General features: G+C 40.9%; 1 protein-coding gene across 3 annotated transcripts in view; it reads right to left on the reverse strand.

Moving 5' to 3' along the window:
• The window catches only part of cdc42bpb (CDC42 binding protein kinase beta (DMPK-like)), a 138,721-nt gene that overhangs the window by 78,497 nt on the left and 36,234 nt on the right, over positions 1-23,990 (reverse strand). For 2 of the 3 annotated variants that reach the window (XM_034162582.1, XM_034162580.1), the window contains exons 9-14: positions 17,695-17,920; positions 17,427-17,534; positions 6,421-6,554; positions 6,012-6,254; positions 5,814-5,924; positions 5,488-5,732 (exon numbers count right to left, since the gene is read on the reverse strand). In XM_034162582.1, the coding sequence (XP_034018473.1) occupies positions 5,488-5,732; positions 5,814-5,924; positions 6,012-6,254; positions 6,421-6,554; positions 17,427-17,534; positions 17,695-17,920 (1,067 nt within the window). The remainder of the gene's footprint in view (positions 1-5,487; positions 5,733-5,813; positions 5,925-6,011; positions 6,255-6,420; positions 6,555-17,426; positions 17,535-17,694; positions 17,921-23,990) is intronic. The other variant, XM_034162581.1, reaches the window with a different exon arrangement.

Consider the following 23,990-nt stretch of genomic DNA (forward strand, 5'->3'; position numbering starts at 1 on the left):
AGTATCTCATCAATAGTTTTACATCCTCATTGAAGACAACTTTGGATGCTGTAGCTCCTCTGAAAAAGAGAGCTTTAAATCAGAAGTGCCTGACTCCGTGGTATAACTCACAAACTCGTAACTTAAAGCAGATAACCCGTAAGTTGCAGAGGAAATGGCGTCTCACTAATTTAGAAGATCTTCACTTAGCCTGGAAAAAGAGTCTGTTGCTCTATAAAAAAGCCCTCCGTAAAGCTAGGACATCTTTCTACTCATCACTAATTGAAGAAAATAAGAACAACCCCAGGTTTCTTTTCAGCACTGTAGCCAGGCTGACAAAGAGTCAGAGCTCTATTGAGCTGAGTATCCCATTAACTTTAACTAGTAATGACTTCATGACTTTCTTTGCTAACACAATTTTAACTATTAGAGAAAAACTTACTCATAACCATCCCAAAGACGTATCGTTATCTTTGGCTGCTTTCAGTGATGCCGGTATTTGGTTAGACTCTTTCTCTCCGATTGTTCTGTCTGAGTTATTTTCATTAGTTACTTCATCCAAACCATCAACATGTTTATTAGACCCCATTCCTACCAGGCTGCTCAAGGAAGCCCTAGAATTCATCATAGTACAGAAACAGCATTAGTGAAGTTTACAAATGATCTTCTTATGGCCTCGGACAGTGGACTCATCTCTGTGCTTGTTCTGTTAGACCTCAGTGCTGCTTTTGATACTGTTGACCATAAAATTTTATTACAGAGATTAGTGCATGCCATAGGTATTAAAGGCACTGCGCTGCGGTGGTTTGAATCATATTTGTCTAATAGATTACAATTTGTTCATGTAAATGGGGAATCTTCTTCACAGACTAAAGTTAATTATGGAGTTCCACAAGGTTCTGTGCTAGGACCAATTTTATTCACTTTATACATGCTTCCCTTAGGCAGTATTATTAGACGGTATTGCTTAAATTTTCATTGTTACGCAGATGATACCCAGCTTTATCTATCCATGAAGCCAGAGGACACACACCAATTAGCTAAACTGCAGGATTGTCTTACAGACATAAAGACATGGATGACCTCTAATTTCCTGCTTTTAAACTCAGATAAAACTGAAGTTATTGTACTTGCCCCCACAAATCTTAGAAACATGGTGTCTAACCAGATCCTTACTCTGGATGGCATTACCCTGACCTCTAGTAATACTGTGAGAAATCTTGGAGTCATTTTTGATCAGGATATGTCATTCAAAGCGCATATTAAACAAATATGTAGGACTGCTTTTTTGCATTTACGCAATATCTCTAAAATTAGAAAGGTCTTGTCTCAGAGTGATGCTGAAAAACTAATTCATGCATTTATTTCCTCTAGGCTGGACTATTGTAATTCATTATTATCAGGTTGTCCTAAAAGTTCCCTAAAAAGCCTTCAGTTAATTCAAAATGCTGCAGCTAGAGTACTAACGGGGACTGGAAGGAGAGAGCATATGTCACCCATATTGGCCTCTCTTCATTGGCTTCCTGTTAATTCTAGAATAGAATTTAAAATTCTTCTTCTTACTTATAAGGTTTTGAATAATCAGGTCCCATCTTATCTATGTCACCCATATTGGCCTCTCTTCATTGGCTTCCTGTTAATTCTAGAATAGAATTTAAAATTCTTCTTCTTACTTATAAGGTTTTGAATAATCAGGTCCCATCTTATCTTAGGGACCTCGTAGTACCATATCACCCCAATAGAGCGCTTCGCTCTCAGACTGCAGGCTTACTTGTAGTTCCTAGGGTTTGTAAGAGTAGAATGGGAGGCAGAGCCTTCAGCTTTCAGGCTCCTCTCCTGTGGAACCAGCTCCCAATTCAGATCAGGGAGACAGACACCCTCTCTACTTTTAAGATTAGGCTTAAAACTTTCCTTTTTGCTAAAGCTTATAGTTAGGGCTGGATCAGGTGACCCTGAACCATCCCTTAGTTATGCTGCTATAGACGTAGACTGCTGGGGGGTTCCCATGATGCACTGTTTCTTTCTCTTTTTGCTCTGTATACACCACTCTGCATTTAATCATTAGTGATCGATCTCTGCTCCCCTCCACAGCATGTCTTTTTCCTGGTTCTCTCCCTCAGCCCCAACCAGTCCCAGCAGAAGACTGTCCCTCCCTGAGCCTGGTTCTGCTGGAGGTTTCTTCCTGTTAAAAGGGAGTTTTTCCTTCCCACTGTAGCCAAGTGCTTGCTCACAGGGGGTCGTTTTGACCGTTGGGGTTTTACATAATTATTGTATGGCCTTGCCTTACAATATAAAGCGCCTTGGGGCAACTGTTTGTTGTGATTTGGCGCTATATAAAAAAAAAAATTGATTGATTGATTGATTGATGTAATACTGGCACTAATATTTTCCTATACTCCTTGTACCATTCTGAGGTGTACCTGTCTGCCCCCGGTGATTTATTTGTTTTAAGATCAGAGATTGCCAGGTTTATTTCCTGAAGTGTGATTTCCCAAATCAGAAGGTCATTTTGTTCATCGGATACCTTTGGCAAAACCAAATTGTCTAAATAAGAATCTATTTTTACTTTATCCTCACTGGCTGATTGATCATGTAATTTTGAATAATTCGAAACATTTTTGAATATCCTCTGTTTTATACCTTATTTTTTATTCTGATTATCCCTTCTTCCATAGATACAATTTTTAGCCTGCTACTTTCTCAATTTATAGGCTAACAATTTTGTTGATGTATTTCCTACTTCATAGTATTTCTGTTTTGTGAATAGGATCTTTTTCTGTATTTCTTCTGCGTAAGTAGAATTAATCTCTTTTCTTCATTTCTTGAAAAACTTGATTATTCGGTTTTTGTTTATGTTCTTGCTCTAATTTCCCTAAATCTATCAGTAGTGCAGCTAAAGTTTTTTTTTCTTTGCTTTTTCAGAAAGCCAGTCTTGGCAATTATTTTCCCTCTTAACGCTGCTTTACAAGCATCCCAAAGCACCAGCAGCGACACCTCTCCATTATCATTTTCCTCAAAATATCTCTTAATTTCGTACTCTATTTCCTCCTTCACATTACCTTTCAATATACTATTATTAAGTCTCCAAGATGTTGTTTTTACTTCTGGGGTTAATAATAAAGTCAAGTACACAGGACTATGACCAGATAAGTCCATCACCCCAATTTTAAAGTTGCCCACTCTGTGCCTATCTTTACTCTACATCAAAAAACAAATAATTACCTTTTAGGCTGTTCCAAATACCTTCCCACCTGCTGCAGAGCAGGAAAAAGAGAAAAAAAAGGCTCCAGATCAAACGGTCCTCTGTGATTCTGGAAGCGATTAGAGGCGTTTTCAACAGCCAAACTCTGACAGAAAAGGATTAATCCGCTATGAAATAATTATTTTATATATAACGTCCAACACACAAAGCAGGTGGGATTGTCACGACGAAGTGCGCAAGAGGGCGGAGCCAAAATAGCCTATCCAAAATGGCCTGTCCTGTCCTCGTAGCCACCAGGTACTCAGATAATGGGTTTCTAACAGCCTCGTCCTCACCACAAACATGCTTCTAACATCCTCGTAATACCCCGTACAGAAACTGCCCCACGCTGATTTAGCTAAATTTTCAACTTCTTGAAATTAGCGCCATGCACAGACATGAGCCTTATTACCCGAACGTTCTGCCTCTAAGAGCCACTATTCTCCCACGTTTGTTGAATAACTGGACTCGTACCAAAAAAAAAAAAAAAAAAAAAAAAACATGCTACATGGCTCATTATTGATCTTTCATTATTCGGTGGGACCAGGGCTTTAAATACATCATGACGGGGATGATTCTGAACTAATTCAGAAATATCCTTTAACTCACTCGATGCCATTGACTCTAAAACGCGTCTTTTCCGATAGTAACGCCCCACGCCAAAGACACATCATCGAGCCAATTTCTTGTCTTCTCTTTTCTTGTGGTATGTTTGTTGTTGACATGGCCATAGAACTCAATTTTCTATAGGTCTTGAAAAAACACTCAAATGCTGAAGAAATCCTGGCACTGGGATGTTCTGAACTTTTAAAATGGCTGGCACTCAGTGAGTTAAACTGCCAAACGGCTTTGCTACAACCACACTGCCGTTACCATTTGTCTGGGGGCGCACCTGAAAATTAAAAAACAAACACACACCCATTTCTGGACTATAAACAACCTGCCACAGAACAGGAAGAACATAGTGGCAAGTTCTGTCAAATTATATGTTTTTAAAAGTAAAAAAAAAAAAAAAAAATAGTTCCATATGTTAGTACTTGTTTACATTGCTAAATAAAATCTCTTATCTTCACCAAGTACAATGTGTCAGAATTTCCTTGTGTGAAGTGCCTTGAGGCAACTTTGTTGTGATTTTGTGTTATATAAATGAAATATAGGGCAGCACAGTGGCTTAGTGGTTACCACTGTTGCCTCACAGCGAGAAGGTCATGGGTTCAATTCTCGCCTGTGGCCTTTCTGTGTGGAGTTTGCATGTTCTCCACGTGTTTGCGTGGGTTTCCTCCGGGTGCGCCAGTTTCCTCCCACATCCAAAGACATGCGGGTTAGGTGGACTGGAGTCTTTAAATTGTCTGTAGGTGTGCGAGTGGGTGTGGATGTGTTTATTTGTCTGTTTGTGGCCTTGGCGTCCTGTCCTGGGTGTACCCTGCCTCGCAGTTAGGGCTAGGGTCTATGACTACTGGGATTGGCTCCAGCCCCCCATGACCCTTAATTGGACTAAGCGGTTGAAGATGAGTGTGTGTGTGTGTGTAAATGCAATAAATTGAAATTGTGCATTAACGCAGCACAGTCCATGTACATGTGCATCATAATGAGATACACATAAATGTTTTATGTTTGCTGGAGTGGTTAGAATCCAAACACAGAGTTGGTTAAGTATGTGAGCCCAGCACTTACACAGGCAGTTTTAACAGGGAGCCTGGGTGGAGGGCATAGCTCCTCTGGGTTACAGAATTTAGAATCAGTGAATGTTCATTCCAAATACTTTACTTTGAAAAGTACCAAGTAGCCACACAATGAGGAAAAAAAAATCCTGCACAGAGATAAAAAGATGGCTCAATATGCTCCTTCAGCTTCTTCCCCGTTTTCACTCGCAATGGATGTGCATGTTGATTTGGCACGTTTTACTCCAGACACAGTTCCACATTACAGGGATACTGGGCTTGAACCATGAACCTTTTGCACCGGAAACAAGTACAGTAATCACTTTGCCACCACACTGCACACCAAGATGCATCAATAATTGTTTTATAATTGAACTGCAGCCCTCTGATTCAACATCGAATCATGAGGTGCCCTGAGAGTCCCAGCCCTACCATTTACCATAAGTCCACATGAGCAGCAGTACAAGTACAAGAGTGCAGATGGACTAATTGGAACTTAAATGGACTGCATTTGTATAGCGCTTTTCCATGTGAAAACACACACAGTCAGGTTGTCCTATTTTACCCATCGGACCACATCGGTCATGTCCATACCAGCCTACCCACCTGTCCCTGTTGGTCTTCTCCAGCTTGTCTCTCAGTTGAAGCAGCTCTTTGTGGACTCCAAAATGCTGGCCCTCAGAATCACGAAGTTCTTTACGTAGGTTCTTGAGCTCATTGGAGTGGATGGAGACTTTCCTTGACAACTCCTCTTCATAGAACAAAACCTTCTTATCAAGCTCTGCTTTCAAGCGTGACATCTCTTGCTGAGACTCAGCTCCTCCAGCCACTCCTCCTCGCCCCTGCTGAGACTGAAGAAAGTCACACACTCCAAGCGACTGCTGGAAATATTCTGTGTCTGCATATGTGTGTGCATGTGTTTGACTTCTGACCTTGAAGTTCTGCAACTCCTCCTCCAGCTGCTTGGCATAAACTTCACTGTGCTCCCTCAGCTTCCTCTCCTTGGAGGCCTCTGCCTTCACGTCATCCAGCTCAGCCTCCATCTGATACACAGAAGCACAATGATACCCTCCAATAGTGATCAGTGAGAATACATGTTGGTCTGCCTCTGGTAGATCAGAGATTCTCACATCTTTGCGAATCTTGTCCGTCTTACGTATCTCCTGTCTTGTAATATCCATCTTCTGTAGGAGGACATCCATTTCCTCCTCCTTGTCCCTCAGCTGACGGGACAGACGTTGCTTGGAAGAGCGCAATTCTGCCATCTTCTCTGACAGCTCAGAAAACTCCTGTAGGGCCACCTTCCTCTGAGAGTGAGCATCCTTCAGCTCCTTCGTTTGACTCTTGAGACGATCCAGAGATTCCATGAGCTGCTGCTCAGAGATGAGGAGTACGAGAGGACGGAGAAGTGTGGAACAGGAGAGAAAGAGTAAAATGAAGTGGAGGATGAAGAGAAGGAAGAGGAGTTGAGAAAAAGGAGGGAGGAAGATATGATGAGTTGTGATGTCCATAATATATTGGTGTGTATTAGGGTGTTACCTTGTGTATGTCGTCCTTCTCCTGTTTCAGAGTCTTTATTTGTCTTTCCAGCATATTCATTTTGGATGCTGAACTTTCATAGTCCTGCCTGAGTGAGACCGCCTCCTCCAGCTGGTGCTCCAGCCTATCAGAATCTAAAACACAGCAAAGGGGAGGTACTTACTGATTAGACAGATGGGTTGTTTGGGTCACAGACACGTCCATTTGTTGTCATTTTCCAATTTACTCTGAATGTGCCACCAATTAAAACAGCTTCTATTTCAATTATTTAATAGGAGAACAGCCCACAGCCTGATATAATGTTGACGCAACACTAGCTCCAGCATCTGTCAATCATAACACTTCAACATTTTATTGGATCAAAGAGTCAAGAGGCACACCTAACAGAGTCTGTGTAACAGAGCTGTGAAATGAAAATTGTGAAATCCGAGGAAAATCTGTAGGGGGCTAAGGCCCACGGGGGCCCAGAAACCAAAGTAATTTTCTATCTAATGATACATTTTCAGCATCTCCTGGAAGAAACAAAATCTCAAAGAAGTGCATATTTAAATTATCCTAGATTCAACCTTTCATTTGAACTGTCAATGATCATGCTGAAACAACAGAATATGACATGGAAGTACGACAAGGAATGATTTTCCTTTTAACTGTAAACCAAGTTATGCATTAACAGGTCAGTCCATCTTAGATCACCCCCCCCCAAAAAATTGCATTTTGAAACTTCACCCCCTCCAATTTATACAAAATTTGGTATATAGGTAATTCTTGGCCATAAAAGCCAGAATTTCAAAGTTCGTCTTTCTCGGACCAACGGTTTTTGATATACAGTGGTGTTCAGAATAATAGTTGTGCTATGTGACTAAAAAGATTAATCCAGGTTTTGAGTATATTTCTTATTGTTACATGGGAAACACGGCACCAGTCGAGTCAGTAGATTCTCACAAATCCTACAAGACCAAGCATTCATGATATGCACACTGTTAAGGCTATGAAATTGGGCTATTAGTAAAAAAAAAAAGTAGAAAAGGAGGTGTTCACAATAATAGTAGCATCTGCTGTTGACGCTACAAACTCAAAACTATTATGTTCAAACTGCTTTTTTAGCAATCCTGTGAATCACTAAACTAGTATTTAGTTGTATAACCACAGTTTTTCATGATTTCTTCACATCTGCGAGGCATTCATTTTGTTTGTTTTGGAACCAAGATTTTGCTGGTTTACTAGTGTGCTTGGGGTCATTGTCTTGTTGAAACACCCATTTCAAGGGTATGTCCTCTTCAGCATAAGGCAACATGACCTCTTCAAGTATTTTGACATATCCAAACTGATCCATGATACCTGGTATGTGATATATAGGCCCAACACCATAGTAGGAGAAACATGCCCATATCATGATGCTTGCACCACCATGCTTCACTGTCTTCACTGTGAACTGTGGCTTGAATTCAGAGTTTGGGGGTTGTCTCACAAACTGTCTGCGGCCCTTGGACCCAAAAAGAACAATTTTACTCTCATCAGTCCACAAAATATTCCTCCATTTCTCTTTAGGCCAGTTGATGTGTTCTTTGGCAAATTGTAACCTCTTCTGCACGTCTTTTTTATTTAACAGAGGGACTTTGCGGGGGATTCTTGCAAATAAATTAGTTTCACACAGGCGTCTTCTAACTGTCACAGCACTTACAGGTAACTCCAGACTGTCTTTGATCATCCTGGAGCTGATCAATGGGTGAGCCTTTGCCATTCTGGTTATTCTTCTATCCATTTTAATGGTTGTTTTCCGTTTTCTTCCACATGTCTCTGGTTTTTTGTCCATTGTAAAGCATTGGAGATCATTGTAGATGAACAGCCTATAATTTTTTGCACCTGCGTATAAGTTTTCCCCTTTCCAATCAACTTTTTAATCAAACTACGCCGTTCTTCTGAACAATGTCTTGAACGTCCCATTTTCCTCAGGCTTTTCAAAGAGAAAAGCATGTTCAACAGGTGCTGGCTTCATCCTTAAATAGGGGACAACTGATTCACACCTGTTTGTTCCACAAAATTGACGAACTCACTGACTGAATGCCACACTACTATTATTGTGAACACCCCCTTTTCTAGTTTTTTTTTTTTTTACTAATAGCCCAATTTCATAGCCTTAAGAGTCGTATATCATGAATGCTTGGTCTTGTTGGATTTGTGAGAATCTACTGGTACCTTGTTTCCCACGTAACAATAAGAAATATACTCAAAACCTGGATTAATATTTTTAGTCACATAGCACTACTATTATTCTGAACACTACTGTATCGCAATTTTCCATTTTTCACCTTTTTGTGAATAACAGTGTGGCTGCCAAATTTCAAACTGCTGTAACTCAGCAACCACTGGTCTGATTTTGAAAAACAATGCAAAGGGGAAACCACAATGAATCTAAATCTGGCATTTGTTTGTGTATTTGGGTATTTTTGAGTTGCAAGGCGACTTTGCTGAGAATGTTTCGTGTGTGATGCAAGATGAAATTCAATGTTTTCATTGGAAAACAGCCAGGCAACCTTGCATCCATTTGTAGCCTACTACCGCTTAGACAATGACACCCTGGAGCACATGAACATCTGTGTTCTAAGTGATTGCAGGGACCATACAAGAGACTTTCTGAAGGTCGTTATCCCCTACCTAAAGACAGAACACCCGAACACGAACAAAATTCATTATTTCAGTGATGGATGTGGTGGACAATACAAGAACAAATACAACTTCATCAACCTATGCCACCATCAGGAGGATTTCAATTTGGAAGCTGAGTGGAATTTCTTTGCCACATCACATGGCAAGAGTTGCATGTTATGGTATTGGTGGAACCATGAAAGGTCTTGTCACTAAAAGAAGTTTACAATGTTTGTCTGATTGTCATACTGTTACATCTTTTGCCATGTCTGACCACTCTGTGAAGAAAATCACAGGCATCCACTTCTTTCATGTATGAGTAGATGTGGCTAAATGTGAACATGAACTCAAGCCTAGATTCAACCTTGCTAAGACCATCAAAGGAACATTACAGTTCCATTGTTTCATACCAGTTTCATTGATGCAGATTTGGTGGCAGTTCAAGAACCCTTGTATAGTGAACATGAAGGCAGTGCTGATAGGCCTCCATTCATTGGACCTCAGAACTTTGTGTGCTGCAGCTACGATAATGTCGCATGGATTGGTTTGGTGGAGGAGGTCACAGAAGAGTTTGGTGACTACAAGATTCAGTTTATGCATCCTAAGGGGAGGTGATGGTCTAGTGGTTATGCGTTGGGCTGAAGACCAAAGGATCTTTGGTTCAAATCCCAGCCTGACTGGAAAATCACTAAGGGCCCTTGGGCAAGGTCCTTAATCCCCTAGTTGCTCCCAGTGTGTAGTGGGCGCCTTGCATGACAGCAGCCTGACGTCAGGGTGAATGTGAGGCATTGATGCGTAAAGCACTTTGAGCATCTGATGCAGATGGAAATGTGTTATATAAATGCAGTCCATTTACCATTTAAGAGACCAGCTAAAACCTTCCACTGGCCATCCAGAGATGATCGTTGTTGGATTCCCGAATCTGATGTACATTATGTGATAAGCTCCTTCAACCAGAAATTACAGTATTACTTATGACAGGGCTGTGAAATGAAAATTGTGAAATCCGAGGAAAATTTGCAGGGGGTCTGGGGGGTGCACCCCCTCGAGAAGCCGGGGTCTAGGGCCTTGTGAGGCTCCAGAAACCAAATTAAATTTTCATCTACTGATACATTTTCAACATCTGGAAAACAAATCTCAAAATTAGTGCATATTTAAATGATCCTAGATTCAACCTTTCATTTGAACCATCAATGATCATGCTGAAATAACAGAATATGACGTGGAAGTAGGACCTGGTATGATTTTCCTCTTAACTGTAAACCAAATTATGCATTAACGCAGAACAATTAAACTACATGAAATTCATGAAGACTGAAAAGACTGTTACAGCATTTCAAAAACCACAGCTAAAGATTGTAGAACATTTTAAAAATCAGGGTAAAATATCAATAACATACCTTATAGCAAAAAAGCCACACATTCTTGTGTAAATTCCTTATAGCAAAAAAGCCACATATTCTTGTGTAAATTCCTGTAAATCCACTCAAAGCCACAATGTCTTTTTGCCCATGAAAAAAGTCTACATTAATAAAAACTAATTTACATTGTTGTGTAAATTCATGTAGCCTAAATTCATTCAAAGCCACAGTCTTTTTTTCAATGAAAGTCTAAATTAATGAAAGAAAAAAAGGCATGTAATCTTTTCTGAAATTCTGTTTGAACAGCACAATGTTTATTTTCCAGAGAGAGAAAAAAATTCCTACCAGTTCACTTTTCCTGTTCATCTTTCAGGTGTGTTCATGAAGCCAGCAACAATTCCACGGATTCTTGTCCTTATCAGATTTTTTCAAACTGTCTTTCTCGCCAACTTCTCTCTGTCTGATGTCGCTATGTGACACAGACATACTGCGACATTCTTCTTTTAAAAACTTGAAAGTTCTAAAAGTTTGCGATGTCCACATGCTACGTTTAGCTAAGCTTCGCACAGGAGCAACACAGCGTCACCGCAGCAACCAACCAGTCCCGCTTTACGACAACTGTCGTAACAGCCAGACTTTGAGTGGCATTTATTCTCCTTGAAACTCCGCAGATCCGAGGAAACTGATTTGTATCTGTAATACACAGATCAGTGTCTGCTGACTTATAAAACTTGCATGATGTCGTAAAAAAAAAAAAAACAACGTTCTGCGATAAGCATTTTAAAAACTCAGTAACAATCACGATTAAAGAGTACAACACTAACACCCCCCGCCCCCCTCCCCATGATGAAATCTGTGGAATCCCGCGGATCCGCTGAGTTTTCACAGCCCTGTTATGATGACCTGGCTAGAATTTCTAACCACTGTTTTAACTGGCATGTTGACAAGGAGTAAAAATCAGACCCAGTGATCATAAAACTGAGACAGTTGTGAAATTTTATTGACTTTTGTTAAATTATGATTGACAGTATATCTTGGAATATATCAACCTGAGGCACTGTGTATGTAAATGTATGGAAGTATGCAAAACGGAAACTGAATTTATGAAGGATTGGGTATATCAACTTCCACATGGTTTTGCATGAAAATGAAAAAGAAAACCCCTCTAATTTTTTATATGTTGTAGTTGACACATGAGGCTACATTTTTCATAATGGTGTCAAAGAGATTGGGTGTGTCCACAGTGTCAATTTGAAGGTCAAAATATAGGTTAAAAGGTCATCCAAGTGAAAAATGCCAGATTTCGATTCCTTGTGGTCTCCCTTTTACAGAAATACCTTGAGTTTCAAAACCGGACCAGTGGTTGCTGAGTTACAGCAATTTGAAATTTGCAGACTGTGCCCTTTTTTGTAAAAAAAAACAAAACAAACAAACAAACAAAAATCTAAATTGCGATTTCTTGAAAACCGTTGGCTGGGAAGGACAAAAAGTGAAATTCCAGGTTTTCTGGTCACAATTTACCTCTATACCAAATTTCATACAAATTTGAGGGGCTGAGACTTAACTCACTGGATGAACTGAGCTGGACTGACCCTAACTAAGAAGTAAACTACAAGAAATACATGAAGACTGAAAAGACTGTTAAAGCATTTCAAAAACCACAGCTAAAGCTTGTAGAATAATTTGAAAATATAGTAAAATATCAATAATATACCTTACAGTAAAAAGTCACTTACAGTGGAACCTCGACATATGAGCAACTCAACATACGAGTTTTTTGAAATATGAGCCGTCGCTCAGTCCAGATTTTTGTTTGGAATACAAGCGGAAATCTGAGTTACGAGTCATGCTTCGGGACGTCACTGGAGCAAAAAGAAAAGTGGAGAGAAGAAGGAGCACATTAAGGCAGCAGAAGAATATGTCACACATTTTGCTGCACTTGCTGCGAAGGAAGGCTATGTCCCGCAACAAGCATTTACCTGCAACGAAATTGGATTATTCTGGAAAAAAATACCACGGAGGACGTACATAACAGCAGAGGAGAAGAAGCTGCGTCATTGAAAAGAAACACCCAGAAAATGTGTCCAATGGTCGTGCTTCAGCAGTTTTTAATGACATTTGTCCGTCACATTTCCGCAACATTTTGAAAGGCAGGCAGAAGCAAACCTCCATGGATAGGTTTTTATCCAAAAGACCTGCAAGTTTACAATTAAAGTTACGTCGGTATGATCCACCTCTGTTAACCACATTCCTCTTTTTCTAAGATAAGAACACTTAATAAAACTTTTTTTAAAATTTTATATATTTTATTATGCACAGGTAAAGTATACATGTCTATTTGTTAATAAAAAAAATAATTTTTTCATAATTTAGAGTGGTTTGGGGATGTTTTACAAGGCTGGAATGGATTAAAGTTATTTTAATTATTTTCAATAGGGAAAATTCATTTGAAACACGAGCAGATTGGCTTACGAGCTTGGTCACGGAACAAATTAAACTCGTATCTCGAGGTTCGACTGTATATTCTTGTGTAAATTGCTGTAAATCCATTCAAAGCCACAATGTATTTTTTTCAAAAGAAAGAAAGTCTAGATAAAAGTCACATAATCTTGTCTGAAATCCAGTTTGAACAGCACAATGTTTATTTTCCAGGGAGAGAAAAATTCTTATCGTGTTTCCTGATGGGACAAGATGCAGTGAGCTGTTCCCGTTTCTTTCATCTTTTGGATGTGAGCATGAAGCCAGCGCCACAGATTTTTTTCCCTTGTTAAATGTTTTCACACAGTCTTCCTTGCCATCTTCTGTTTGTCTGAGGTCGCTCCGTGACACAGACATATCGCAAAATTCTTCTTTAAAAAAAGTTGATATCTCTAAAAGTAACCGATGTCCACATACTATGTTTAGCAGCAGTCACACAGTATCGCCGTAGCAACCAACTAGTCCCACTTTACGACAATTGTTGTAACAGCCACGTTTTGAGTGAGGCATTTTTCTTCGCGGAGTTCCACGGATCTGAGGACACTGATATGTATCTGTTATACAGATTAGTGTCAGTGGACTTATAAAACTTGCATGATGTTGTAAACAAAGGACGGTTTGCGATAGGCATTTTAAAAACCCCGTGACGATCACAATTACAGAGTAAAACTAACACTAACTTACTAACACCACCCCTCCTCCCCATGATGAAATCCATGGACTTTTCACAGCCCTGGTATAACTTTATTTCAAAAAGTAAAGAGAAAACACAAAGGAGACCAGAATTCTGTTGACAGTCAAATACAACCCCAGTTCCAGTGAAGATGGGACATTGAGTAAAATGTAAATAAAAACAGAATACAATGATTTTCAAATCCTCTTCAACCTATATTCAATTGAAAACACCACAAAGACAAGATATTTAAAGTTCAAACTGATAAACTTGATTGTTTTTGTGCAAATATTTGTTCATTTTGAAATGGATGCCTGCAACACGTTTCAAAAAAGCTGGGACAGTGGTATGTTTACCACTGTGTTACATCACCTTTCCTTCTAACAAAAATCAATAAGCGTCTGGGAACTGAGGACACTAATTACTGAAGCTTTGTAGGTGGAATTCTTTTCAATTCTAGCTTGAAGTACGACTTCAGTTGTTCAACAGTCCGGGGTCTCCGTTGTCGTATTTTGTGCTTCATAACGTGCCACACATTTTGATGGGCGACAGGTCTGGACTGCAGGCAGGCCAGTCTAGTACCTGCACTCTTTTACTACGAAACCACGCTGTTGTAACACGTGCAGAATGTGGCTTGGCACTATCTTTCTGAAATAAGCAGGGACGTCCCTGAAAAAGACGTTGCTTGGATGGCAGCATGTGTTGCTCCAAAACCTGGATGTACCTTTCAGCATTGATGGTGCCATCACAGATGTGTAAGTTGCCTATGCCGTGGGCACTAACACACCCCCATACCATCACAGATCCTGGCTTTTGAACTTTGCGCTGGTAACAATCTGGATGGTCAAATCAAAATCAAATCAAACTTATTAATTTATATAGCGCCAATTCACGATGAAATCATCTCAAGGTGCTTCACACAACATAAAAAAAAACTGAATTAAAAATTTAAAACAATAAAAAGACGACCATAAAAGAATACAAGAATAAAAACACATCATAACATGATAAAACAAGGAAAACAAATGAGTCTTTAAACGTGACTTAAAAGTCTCCACAGTATCCAACCGCCGAATGTGTGCCGGGAGATCGTTCCACAGAGCTGGGGCACGTTAGGAGAAAGCTCTGTGACCAGCAGATTTTTTATTCACCCTGGGAACGCACAGAAGTCCTGCACCCTGAGAATGCAGGGCCCAAGCTAGTACAGAGGGGCTTACCAGGTCAGCCAGATAGGGAGGTGCAAGTCCATGAACAATTTTATAAACTAATAACAGTATTTTAAAATCCGATCTTGCAGCAACTTGAAGCCAGTGCAGGGACTCCAAAACGGATGTAATGTGGTCAAACGTTTGCTTTGTGTCAAAAGTTTGGCAGTAGAATTTTGAACCAGTTGAAGACCCCTAATCCTGGACTGCGGTAAGCCAGAAAATAGAGCATTACAATAGTCCAATCTAGAAGAGACAAATGCATGAATCAAAGTCTCAGCATCAGCCATAGGCAGGATGGGACAAATCTTCGCTATATTTCGCAAATGTAAGAAAGCAGTCCTCGTAATGTCTCTAATCAGCAGCTCCGTCGTGACGCGCGAAGCCTCCGCGCGGCTTTCCATGACAAAATCTCTTGTTAAAAGTGAAATCTGCCGGAAAATGGCTGATGTCCAGCTCTTGTGATAACCAGAGAAATTGCACACGACGGTCCTGGCTCTACACAGCAATCCGTTTAGAAATGATGTGGTGGTTTCTGCCTCTCGATGGCGGCTCGGAGCGCGGCGCGCCGTGCGCCATTGTGGGCAGTCCTTAAAGCTGTAGTAACACTCCTTATTCTCTGTGAAGCCTGTAAAATTTTCACCGAAAGCCAGATACATTTTTCGAATGGTTTCCAGCTGCCTGTCTCTGACAGTTTCTGAAAAAATTCTGATGGAAAAAAAAAGCCCAAATCATTCCGCCATTTCCTCGCAATGAAACAACGACGAGCATGCCCACAGGCGAATAACGCAACCGACAGGCGTGGAAAAACTCACGCATGCGCACGAAGGTTCAAGCTTGGCTGACGTAAAAACGTATGAATCAAATCCATATATTTTTTGCATAAAATAAAAAGGTCGGATTCTTTTCTCACAGACCTCGTATATATATATATATATATATATATATATATATATATATATACACTCAACAAAATATAAACGCAACACTTTTGGTTTTGCTCCCATTTTGTATGAGATGAACTCAAAGATCTAAAACTTTTTCCACATACACAATATCACCATTTCCCTCAAATATTGTTCACAAACCAGTCTAAATCTGTGATAGTGAGCACTTCTCCTTTGCTGAGATAATCCATCCCACCTCACAGGTGTGCCATACCAAGATGCTGATTAGACACCATGATTAGTGCACAGGTGTGCCTTAGACTGCCCACAATAAAAGGCCACTCTGAAAGGTGCAGTTTTATCACACAGCACAATGCCACAGATGTCGCAAGATTTGAGGGAGCATGCAATTGGCATGCTGACAGCAGGAATGTCAACCAGAGCTGTTGCTCTGAGCACGTTGTCCACATCCAGCATGTTCACCTCCAAGATCGTCTGAGACCAGCCACTCGGACAGCTGCTGAAACAATCGGTTTGCATAACCAAATAATTTCTGCACAAACTGTCAGAAACCGTCTCAGGGAAGCTCATCTGCATGCTCATCGTCCTCATCGGGGTCTTGACCTGACTCCAGTTCGTCGTCGTAACCGACTTGAGTGGGCAAATGCTCACATTCGCTGGCATTTGGCACATTGGAGAGGTGTTCTCTTCACGGATGAATCCCGGTTCACACTGTTCAGGGCAGATGGGAGACAGCGTGTGTGGCGTCGTGTGGGTGAACGGTTTTCTGATGTCAATGTTGTGGATCGAGTGGCCCATGGTGGCGGTGGGGTTATGGTATGGGCAGGCGTCTGTTATGGACGAAGAACACAGGTGCATTTTATTGATGGCATTTTGAATGCACAGAGATACCGTGACGAGATCCTGAGGCCCACTGTTGTGCCATACATCCAAGAACATCACCTCATGTTGTAGCAGGATAATGCACGGCCCCATGTTGCAAGGATCTGTACACAATTCTTGGAAGCTGAAAATGTCCCAGTTCTTGCATGGCCGGCATACTCACCGGACATGTCACCCATTGAGCATGTTTGGGATGCTCCGGACCGGCGTATACGACAGCGTGTACCAGTTCCTGCCAATATCCAGCAACTTCGCACAGCCATTGAAGAGTAGTGGACCAACATTCCACAGGCCACAATTGACAACCTGATCAACTCTATGCGAAGGAGATGTGTTGCACTGCATGAGGCAAATGGTGGTCACACCAGATACAGACTGGTATCCCCCCCAATAAAACAAAACTGCACCTTTCAGAGTGGCCTTTTATTGTGGGCAGTCTAAGGCACACCTGTGCACTAATCATGGTGTCTAATCAGCATCTTGATATGGCACACCTGTGAGGTGGGATGGATTATCTCAGCAAAGGAGAAGTGCTCACTATCACAGATTTAGACTGGTTTGTGAACAATATTTGAGGGAAATGGTGATATTGTGTATGTGGAAAAAGTTTTAGATCTTTGAGTTCATCTCATACAAAATGGGAGCAAAACCAAAAGTGTTGCGTTTATATTTTAGTTGAGTATATATCAAAAAAAAATTCTGTTTTTCAGTATTTAAAAGAAACATTTAAGAAAGGCCCAAAACATGATATATTTACTAAGTGAATTTCGTTAACTGATTACTGGTTTTGTTTCGCTGGACTCAGAATGAAATCAGAATGGATCAGCTTCAGGCGCCGGCTCTGATGTCTCACCTTCCAGTTTCTTCTTCAGTCGTTCTATTTCCTCATTGAGCTTCTTGATCTCTTTGTCGCGATTCAGACTTCCCACTCGACCAGGAGACTGCAGTGCCTGAGTGGACTCTGAAGGTCAAAGGTTAGCAGGGCCACATATCAGTGCAGTAACAGCTCTACAACATCTTTGGTTCTAGTAGCTCAATGACACAAAGTGCAGGGAATCAGTTAGCCTATCTTGGCATGATGACTGCAGACATAGCATGGTTCAACGCGAGGTCAGTCTCACCCTGAAGTTTGCGGCTCAGCTCCTGTTTCTCTTCTTCCAGGCAGTGGATCCTCTTCTCAAATGTCTCCACCTCTAGGCCCTTTCCTCCCTGTTCCTGGTGGAGACGAAGTCCGGCCCAGTCAGCTGCACCACGGTCAGAAAAGCAGCTGTTGGTAGTGTAGGTGAAGCCAACAAAGGGAAGATGGTGACCAGAAAAACCAGTGTGGGACACTGGTGGGCCAATGTCCTAGAAAAAAAAAGAAAAAAAAGAAAAAGTTCTGTTAGCTCCTCCTCCAGGGTGCAGCTTGTATTACAGCCAGTATATTTTCCTTCATTAAGGCTCCATTTAAAAAACGCAAACAGTTTATCATCTTTGACATCAGAAAAAAGTCATGGGGGGGATTTTTTTAATTTGTGGTAGTTTTGTCTGATACAAGAGAGAAGGATTTTCTTCAAAAGAAGATGTGAAATGTCTGCTCAGTTTGCCAGAAGGCAAACGGAATAGAATGTGTCAGCACAGAGCTACAGAGCTAGTTTTTCCCTGAGGAAAAACTCACCTTACAGTCGTGGTACTTAGCATCCAAGCACTATCCATTGTACCACATTCTATAAGTATACTGGCTGTAAATATTGCTCATGGTCAACTCGGTGGGAACGCTCCCCCCATACCATGGCTTCAGCTTCTTGGCTTTATCGGCAATTGTCCTTGTGTGTGTGGTTGCCAATGACAACAAGTGGCAAGTTCCAGGCACGGCTCGGTAAACTTCAATCGTCTTCAGCTAAAGCATACTCGCTACCTAGCGGATGAGCTGGTTCTTGCACCAGCTGTATCGCTGTCAACAAAAGTCGCCAAAACAAAAAAATAACATTTCAGCGGGGGAGGGGGATGATAAACTAATGGGTTTTTTTTTGTTTTTAAATGGGGCCTAATCCCTCCCTCCTCTCGTACAACCCCAATTCTAATGAAGTTGGGACGTTGTGTAAAATGTAAATAAAAACAGAATACAATGTTTTGCAAATCCTCTTCAACCTATATTCAACTGAATACACCACAAAGACAAGCTATTTAATGTTCAGTCTGATAAACTTTAAAGGGATGAGATTGGCAAATTTGATTTTCAGAGGAAAATAAGCCAGGGTCCAGGGGCCGCAGGCCCCGGCGGGTCCAGGGCCTGGGGTTCAGAGGGACAAAGCAAACCAAAGCATTTTTGCTGTTTTAAAACATGTAAATTGCATAAAATGATATTAAAAACTACTATAAATGCCAGGTGTTCATATCTATAATTCAAACTGTAAACCCTTACTAAGACCATCTACTGTACATGTGTATTTTTGTGACCAAAATATTTTTTCATAACTAGACTTACTTGATTTTCAGCATTCTCCACTTTCAGCATGGCATACTTGTCAACAAACATACATGTAAGGGCGGGAGAAACGCATATATAACCTTTGCGCTGATTGGTCATAAGCTTTGTAATAACCAATGAAAACGTGCGTAAGTAATAGCTTCGACTGCGCTTCGATACCGTCTCGTTTTTATGATTTGTTGGAGGGAAAACTACCGCATATTGGAAGTTGAAAGACTACACAGTTACCTCCCTTACACTACATGCTCATTGTGCACCTACTTCATACTGGTCACTGATCAGCACAGCGTTACTTCCACGTTCGGCTGACTGACGGACTGATCGAACTTGCTGCGTCGGCGATGATAAACAAAGATCACTCAGTGTTCTGAATAGACAACAATTTTATTAAACAAAGGTACTCCTGGCATTAATTTTTTTTTGCATTCTTACCCCCCCCACCACCCCTAAAATTTTCTCAATGGATTTGGATGTTTCACAAAATCGACCCCCGGGACTGTCAAATCCGCGGAAATCCGCGGATACACGGAAAAATCTCATCCCTGACGTTGTTTTTGTGCAAATACATGCTCATTTTCAAATGGATGCCTGCAACACATTTCAAAAAAGCTGGGACAGTGGTATGTTTACCACTGTGTTACATCACCTTTCCTTCTAACAACACTCAAGAAGCGTTTGGGAACTGAGGACACTAAATATGAGTGTCATGATTGGGTATAAAAGGAACCTAGATCCACAACATCCAGAAACGCCGCCGCCTTCTCTGGGCCCGAGTTCATCTGAAATGGACAGACGCAAAGTGGAAAGGTGTGCTGCGGTCTGATGAGTCCACATTTCAAATTGTTTTTGGAAATCATGGACATCGTGTCCTCCTGACAAAAGAGGAAAAAGACCATCCAGATTGTTACCAGCACAAAGTTCAAAAGCCAGCATCTGTGATGGAATGGGGGTGTGTTAGTGCCCATGGCATGGACAACTTACACATCTGTGATGGCACCATCAATGCTGAAAGGTACATCCAGGTTTTGGAGCAACACATGCTGCCATCCAAGCAACGTCTTTTTCAGGGACGTCCCTGATTATTTCAGCAAGACAATGCCAAGCCACATTCTGCACGTGTTACAACAGCGTGGCTTCGTAGTAAAAGAGTGTGGGTACTAGACTGGCCTGCCTGCAGTCTAGACCTGTCGCCCATTGAAAATGTGTGGCGCATTATGAAGCGCAAAATACAACAACAGAGACCCCGGACTGTTGAACAACTTAAGTCATACATCAAGCAAGAATGGGAAAGAATTCCACCTACAACGCTTCAACAATTAGTGTCCTCAGTTCCCAAAGCCTTATTGAGTGTTGTTAGAAGGAAAGGTGATGTAACACAGTGATAAACATACCGCTGTCCCAGCTTTTTTGAAACGTGTTGCAGGCATCCATTTCAAAATGAACAAATATTTGCACAAAAACAATAAAGTTTACCAGTTTGAACATTAAATATCTTGTCTTTGTGGTGTATTCAGTTGAATGTCGGTTGAAGAGGATTTGAAAATCATTGTATTCTATTTGTATTTACATTCTACACAACGACCCAACTTCATTGGAACTGGGGTTGTAGATTCATTTTCTTTCACTATTGACCATAAAAAAAATTTTGATGTTAACTGCAGACACTTCCTTTACCTCAGTGTAAAGGACAACTATTTCTAACTTATGCATGTACTTTCTGTTCCTCTTGTTTTCTTAGGTTGTGTTTCAGTCTACTGAATTTTCTAGAGTACAAGTCACAACTTTTTTTTCTGTATTACCTTCACCCTATCATTACTGACATTTATTTTTTCATTATTAGAGTTTATTTTGTTTTTGTTTTGATTCCTGGAAAAATCAAATATAATTGGTCATTATAGTTATTCTTATTAACAATGAATGTGTGATGTTTTGATATACGAGGTCTATTAGAAAAGTATCCGACCTTATTATTTTTTTCAAAAACCATATGGATTTGAATCACGTGTGATTGCGTCAGCCAAGCTTGAACCTTCGTGCGCATGCGTGAGTTTTTTCACGCCTGTCGGTTGCGTCATTCGCCTGTGAGCAGGCTTTGAGTGAGGAGTGGTCCACCCCTCTTGTTTTTTCATTGTTTAGGAATGGCTCAGAGACTGCTGCTTTGCTTGATCAAAATTTTTTCAGAAACTGTGAGGGAAATCAAAGTGGACACCATTCGAGAAATTCAGATGGTTTTTGGTGAAACTTTTATGGGCTTCAAAGAGATTACGGAGTGTTACTGTCGCTTTAAGGACGGCTCAGAGCGACTGGTGGTGCGCCGCGCTCCGAAGCCGCCATCGACAGGCTGAGCAACCATTTCATTTATAAACGGATGGCTGTATGGAAGCCTCCGCTCGGCTCTCCATGACAAAATCTCTTGTTAAAAGTGAAATCTGCCGGAAAATGGTTGATGTCCAGCTCTTGTGATAACCAGAGAAATTGCACATGATGGTCATGGATCCATACAGCCATCCGTTTAGAAATGAAATGGTCGCTCAGCCTGTCGATGGCGGCTTCGGAGCGCGGCGCACCACCAGTCACTCTGGGCTGTCCTTAAAGCGACAGTAACACTCCGTAATCTCTTTGAAGCCCATAAAATTTTCACCAAAAACCATCTGAATTTCTCGAATGGTGTCCACTTTGATGTCCCTAACAGTTTCTGAAAAAATTTTGATCAAGCAAAGCGGCAGTCTCTGAGCCATTCCTAAACAATGAAAAAAACGACGAGAGGGGTGGACCACTCCTCACTCAAAGCCTGCTCACAGGCGAATGACGCAACCGACAGGCGTGAAAAAACTCACGCATGCGCACGAAGGTTCAAGCTTGGCTGACGCAATCACACGTGATTCAAGTCCATATAGTTTTTGAAAAAAATAATAAGGTCGGTTACTTTTCTAATAGACCTCGTACGTCGCACCAGAGTATAAGTTGCAGGGCCTCTCAAACTAGTTTAAAAACAAAATCCCACAACTTACATGCCAGAAAATACATTATTTTGTTGTTCTCCAACACTTTTAGTTTATCTGACCTAATCAGAGGGTGAGCCATTCCACCCCCACACAATATCAGATATCAAATCAAATCAATTTTATTTATATAGCGCCAAATCACAACAAACAGTTGCCCCAAGGCGCTTTATATTCTAAGGCAAAAGCCATACAATAATTACAGAAAAACCCTAACGGCCAAAAACGACCCCCTGTGAGCAAGCACTTCGCAACAGTGGGAAGGAAAAACTCCCTTTTAACAGGAAGAAACCTCCAGCAGAACCAGGCTCAGAGAGGGGCAGTCTTCTGATGGGACTGGTTGGGGCTGAGGGGAGAGAATCAGGAAAAAGACAAGCTGTGGAAGAGAGCAGAGATCAATCACTAATGATTAAATACAGAGTGGTGCATACAGAGCAAAAAGAGAAAGAAACACTCAGTGCATCATGAGAACCCCCCAGCAGTCTAAGTCTATAGCAGCATAACTAAGGGTTGGTTCAGGGTCACCTGATCCAGCCCTAACTATAAGCTTTAGCAAAAAGGAAAGTTTTAAGCCTAATCTTAAAAGTAGAGAGGGTGTCTGTCTCCCTGATCTGAATTGGGAGCTGGTTCCACAGGAGAGGATCCTGAAAGCTGAAGGCTCTGCCTCCCATTCTACTCTTATAAACCCTAGGAACTACAAGTAAGCCTGCAGTCTGAGAGCGAAGCACTCTATTGGGGTGATATGGTACTATGAGGTCCCTAAGATAAGATTGGACCTGATTATTCAAAACCTTATAAGTAAGAAGAAGAATTTTAAATACTATTCTAGAATTAACAGGAAGCCAATGAAGAGAGGCCAATATGGGTGAAATATGCTCTCTCCTTCTAGTCCAATTACAATAGTCCAGCCTAGAGGAAATAAATGCATGAATTAGTTTTTCAGCATCACTCTGAGATAAGACCTTTCTAATTTTAGAGATATTGCACAAATGCAAAAAAGCAGTCCTACATATTTGCTTAATATGTGCATCGAAGGACATATCCTGATCAAAAATGACTCCAAGATTTCTCACAGTATTACTAGAGGTCAGGGTAATGCCATCCAGAGTAAGGATCTGGTTAGACACCATGTTTCTAAGATTTGTGGGGCCAAGTACAATAACTTCAGTTTTATCTGAATTTAAAAGCAGGAAATTAGAGGTCATCCATGTCTTTATGTCTGTAAGACATTCCTGCAGTTTAACTAATTGGTGTGTGTCCTCTGGCTTCCTGGATAGATAAAGCTGGGTATCATCTGCGTAACAATGAAAATTTAAGCAATGCTTTCTAATAATACTGCCTAAGGGAAGCATGTATAAAGTGAATAAAATTGTTCCTAGCACAGAACCTTGTGGAACTCCATAATTAACCTTAGTCTGTGAAGAAGACTTCCCATTTACATGAACAAATTGTAATCTAATAGATAAATATGATTCAAACGACCGCAGCGCAGTGCCTTTAATACCTATGGCATGCTCTAATCTCTGTAATAAAATTTTATGGTCAACAGTATCAAAAGCTGCACTGAGGTCTAACAGGACAAGCACAGAGATGAGTCCACTGTCTGAGGCCATAAGAAGATCATTTGTAACCTTCACTAATGCTGTTTCTGTACTATGATGAATTCTAAAACCTGACTGAAACTCTTCAAATAGACCATTCCTCTGCAGATGATCAGTTAGCTGTTTTACAACTACCCTTTCAAGAATTTTTGAGAGAAAAGGAAGGTTGGAGATTGGCCTATAATTAGCTAAGATAGCTGGGTCAAGTGATGGCTTTTTAAGTAATGGTTTAATTACTGCCACCTTAAAAGCCTGTGGTACATAGCCAACTAATAAAGATAGATTGATCATACTTAAGATCGAAGCATTAATTAATGGTAGGGCTTCCTTGAGCAGCCTGGTAG

Source organism: Thalassophryne amazonica, chromosome 21, assembly GCF_902500255.1.
Source record: "Thalassophryne amazonica chromosome 21, fThaAma1.1, whole genome shotgun sequence".
In the NCBI taxonomy this organism is placed as follows: Eukaryota; Metazoa; Chordata; class Actinopteri; order Batrachoidiformes; family Batrachoididae; genus Thalassophryne; species Thalassophryne amazonica.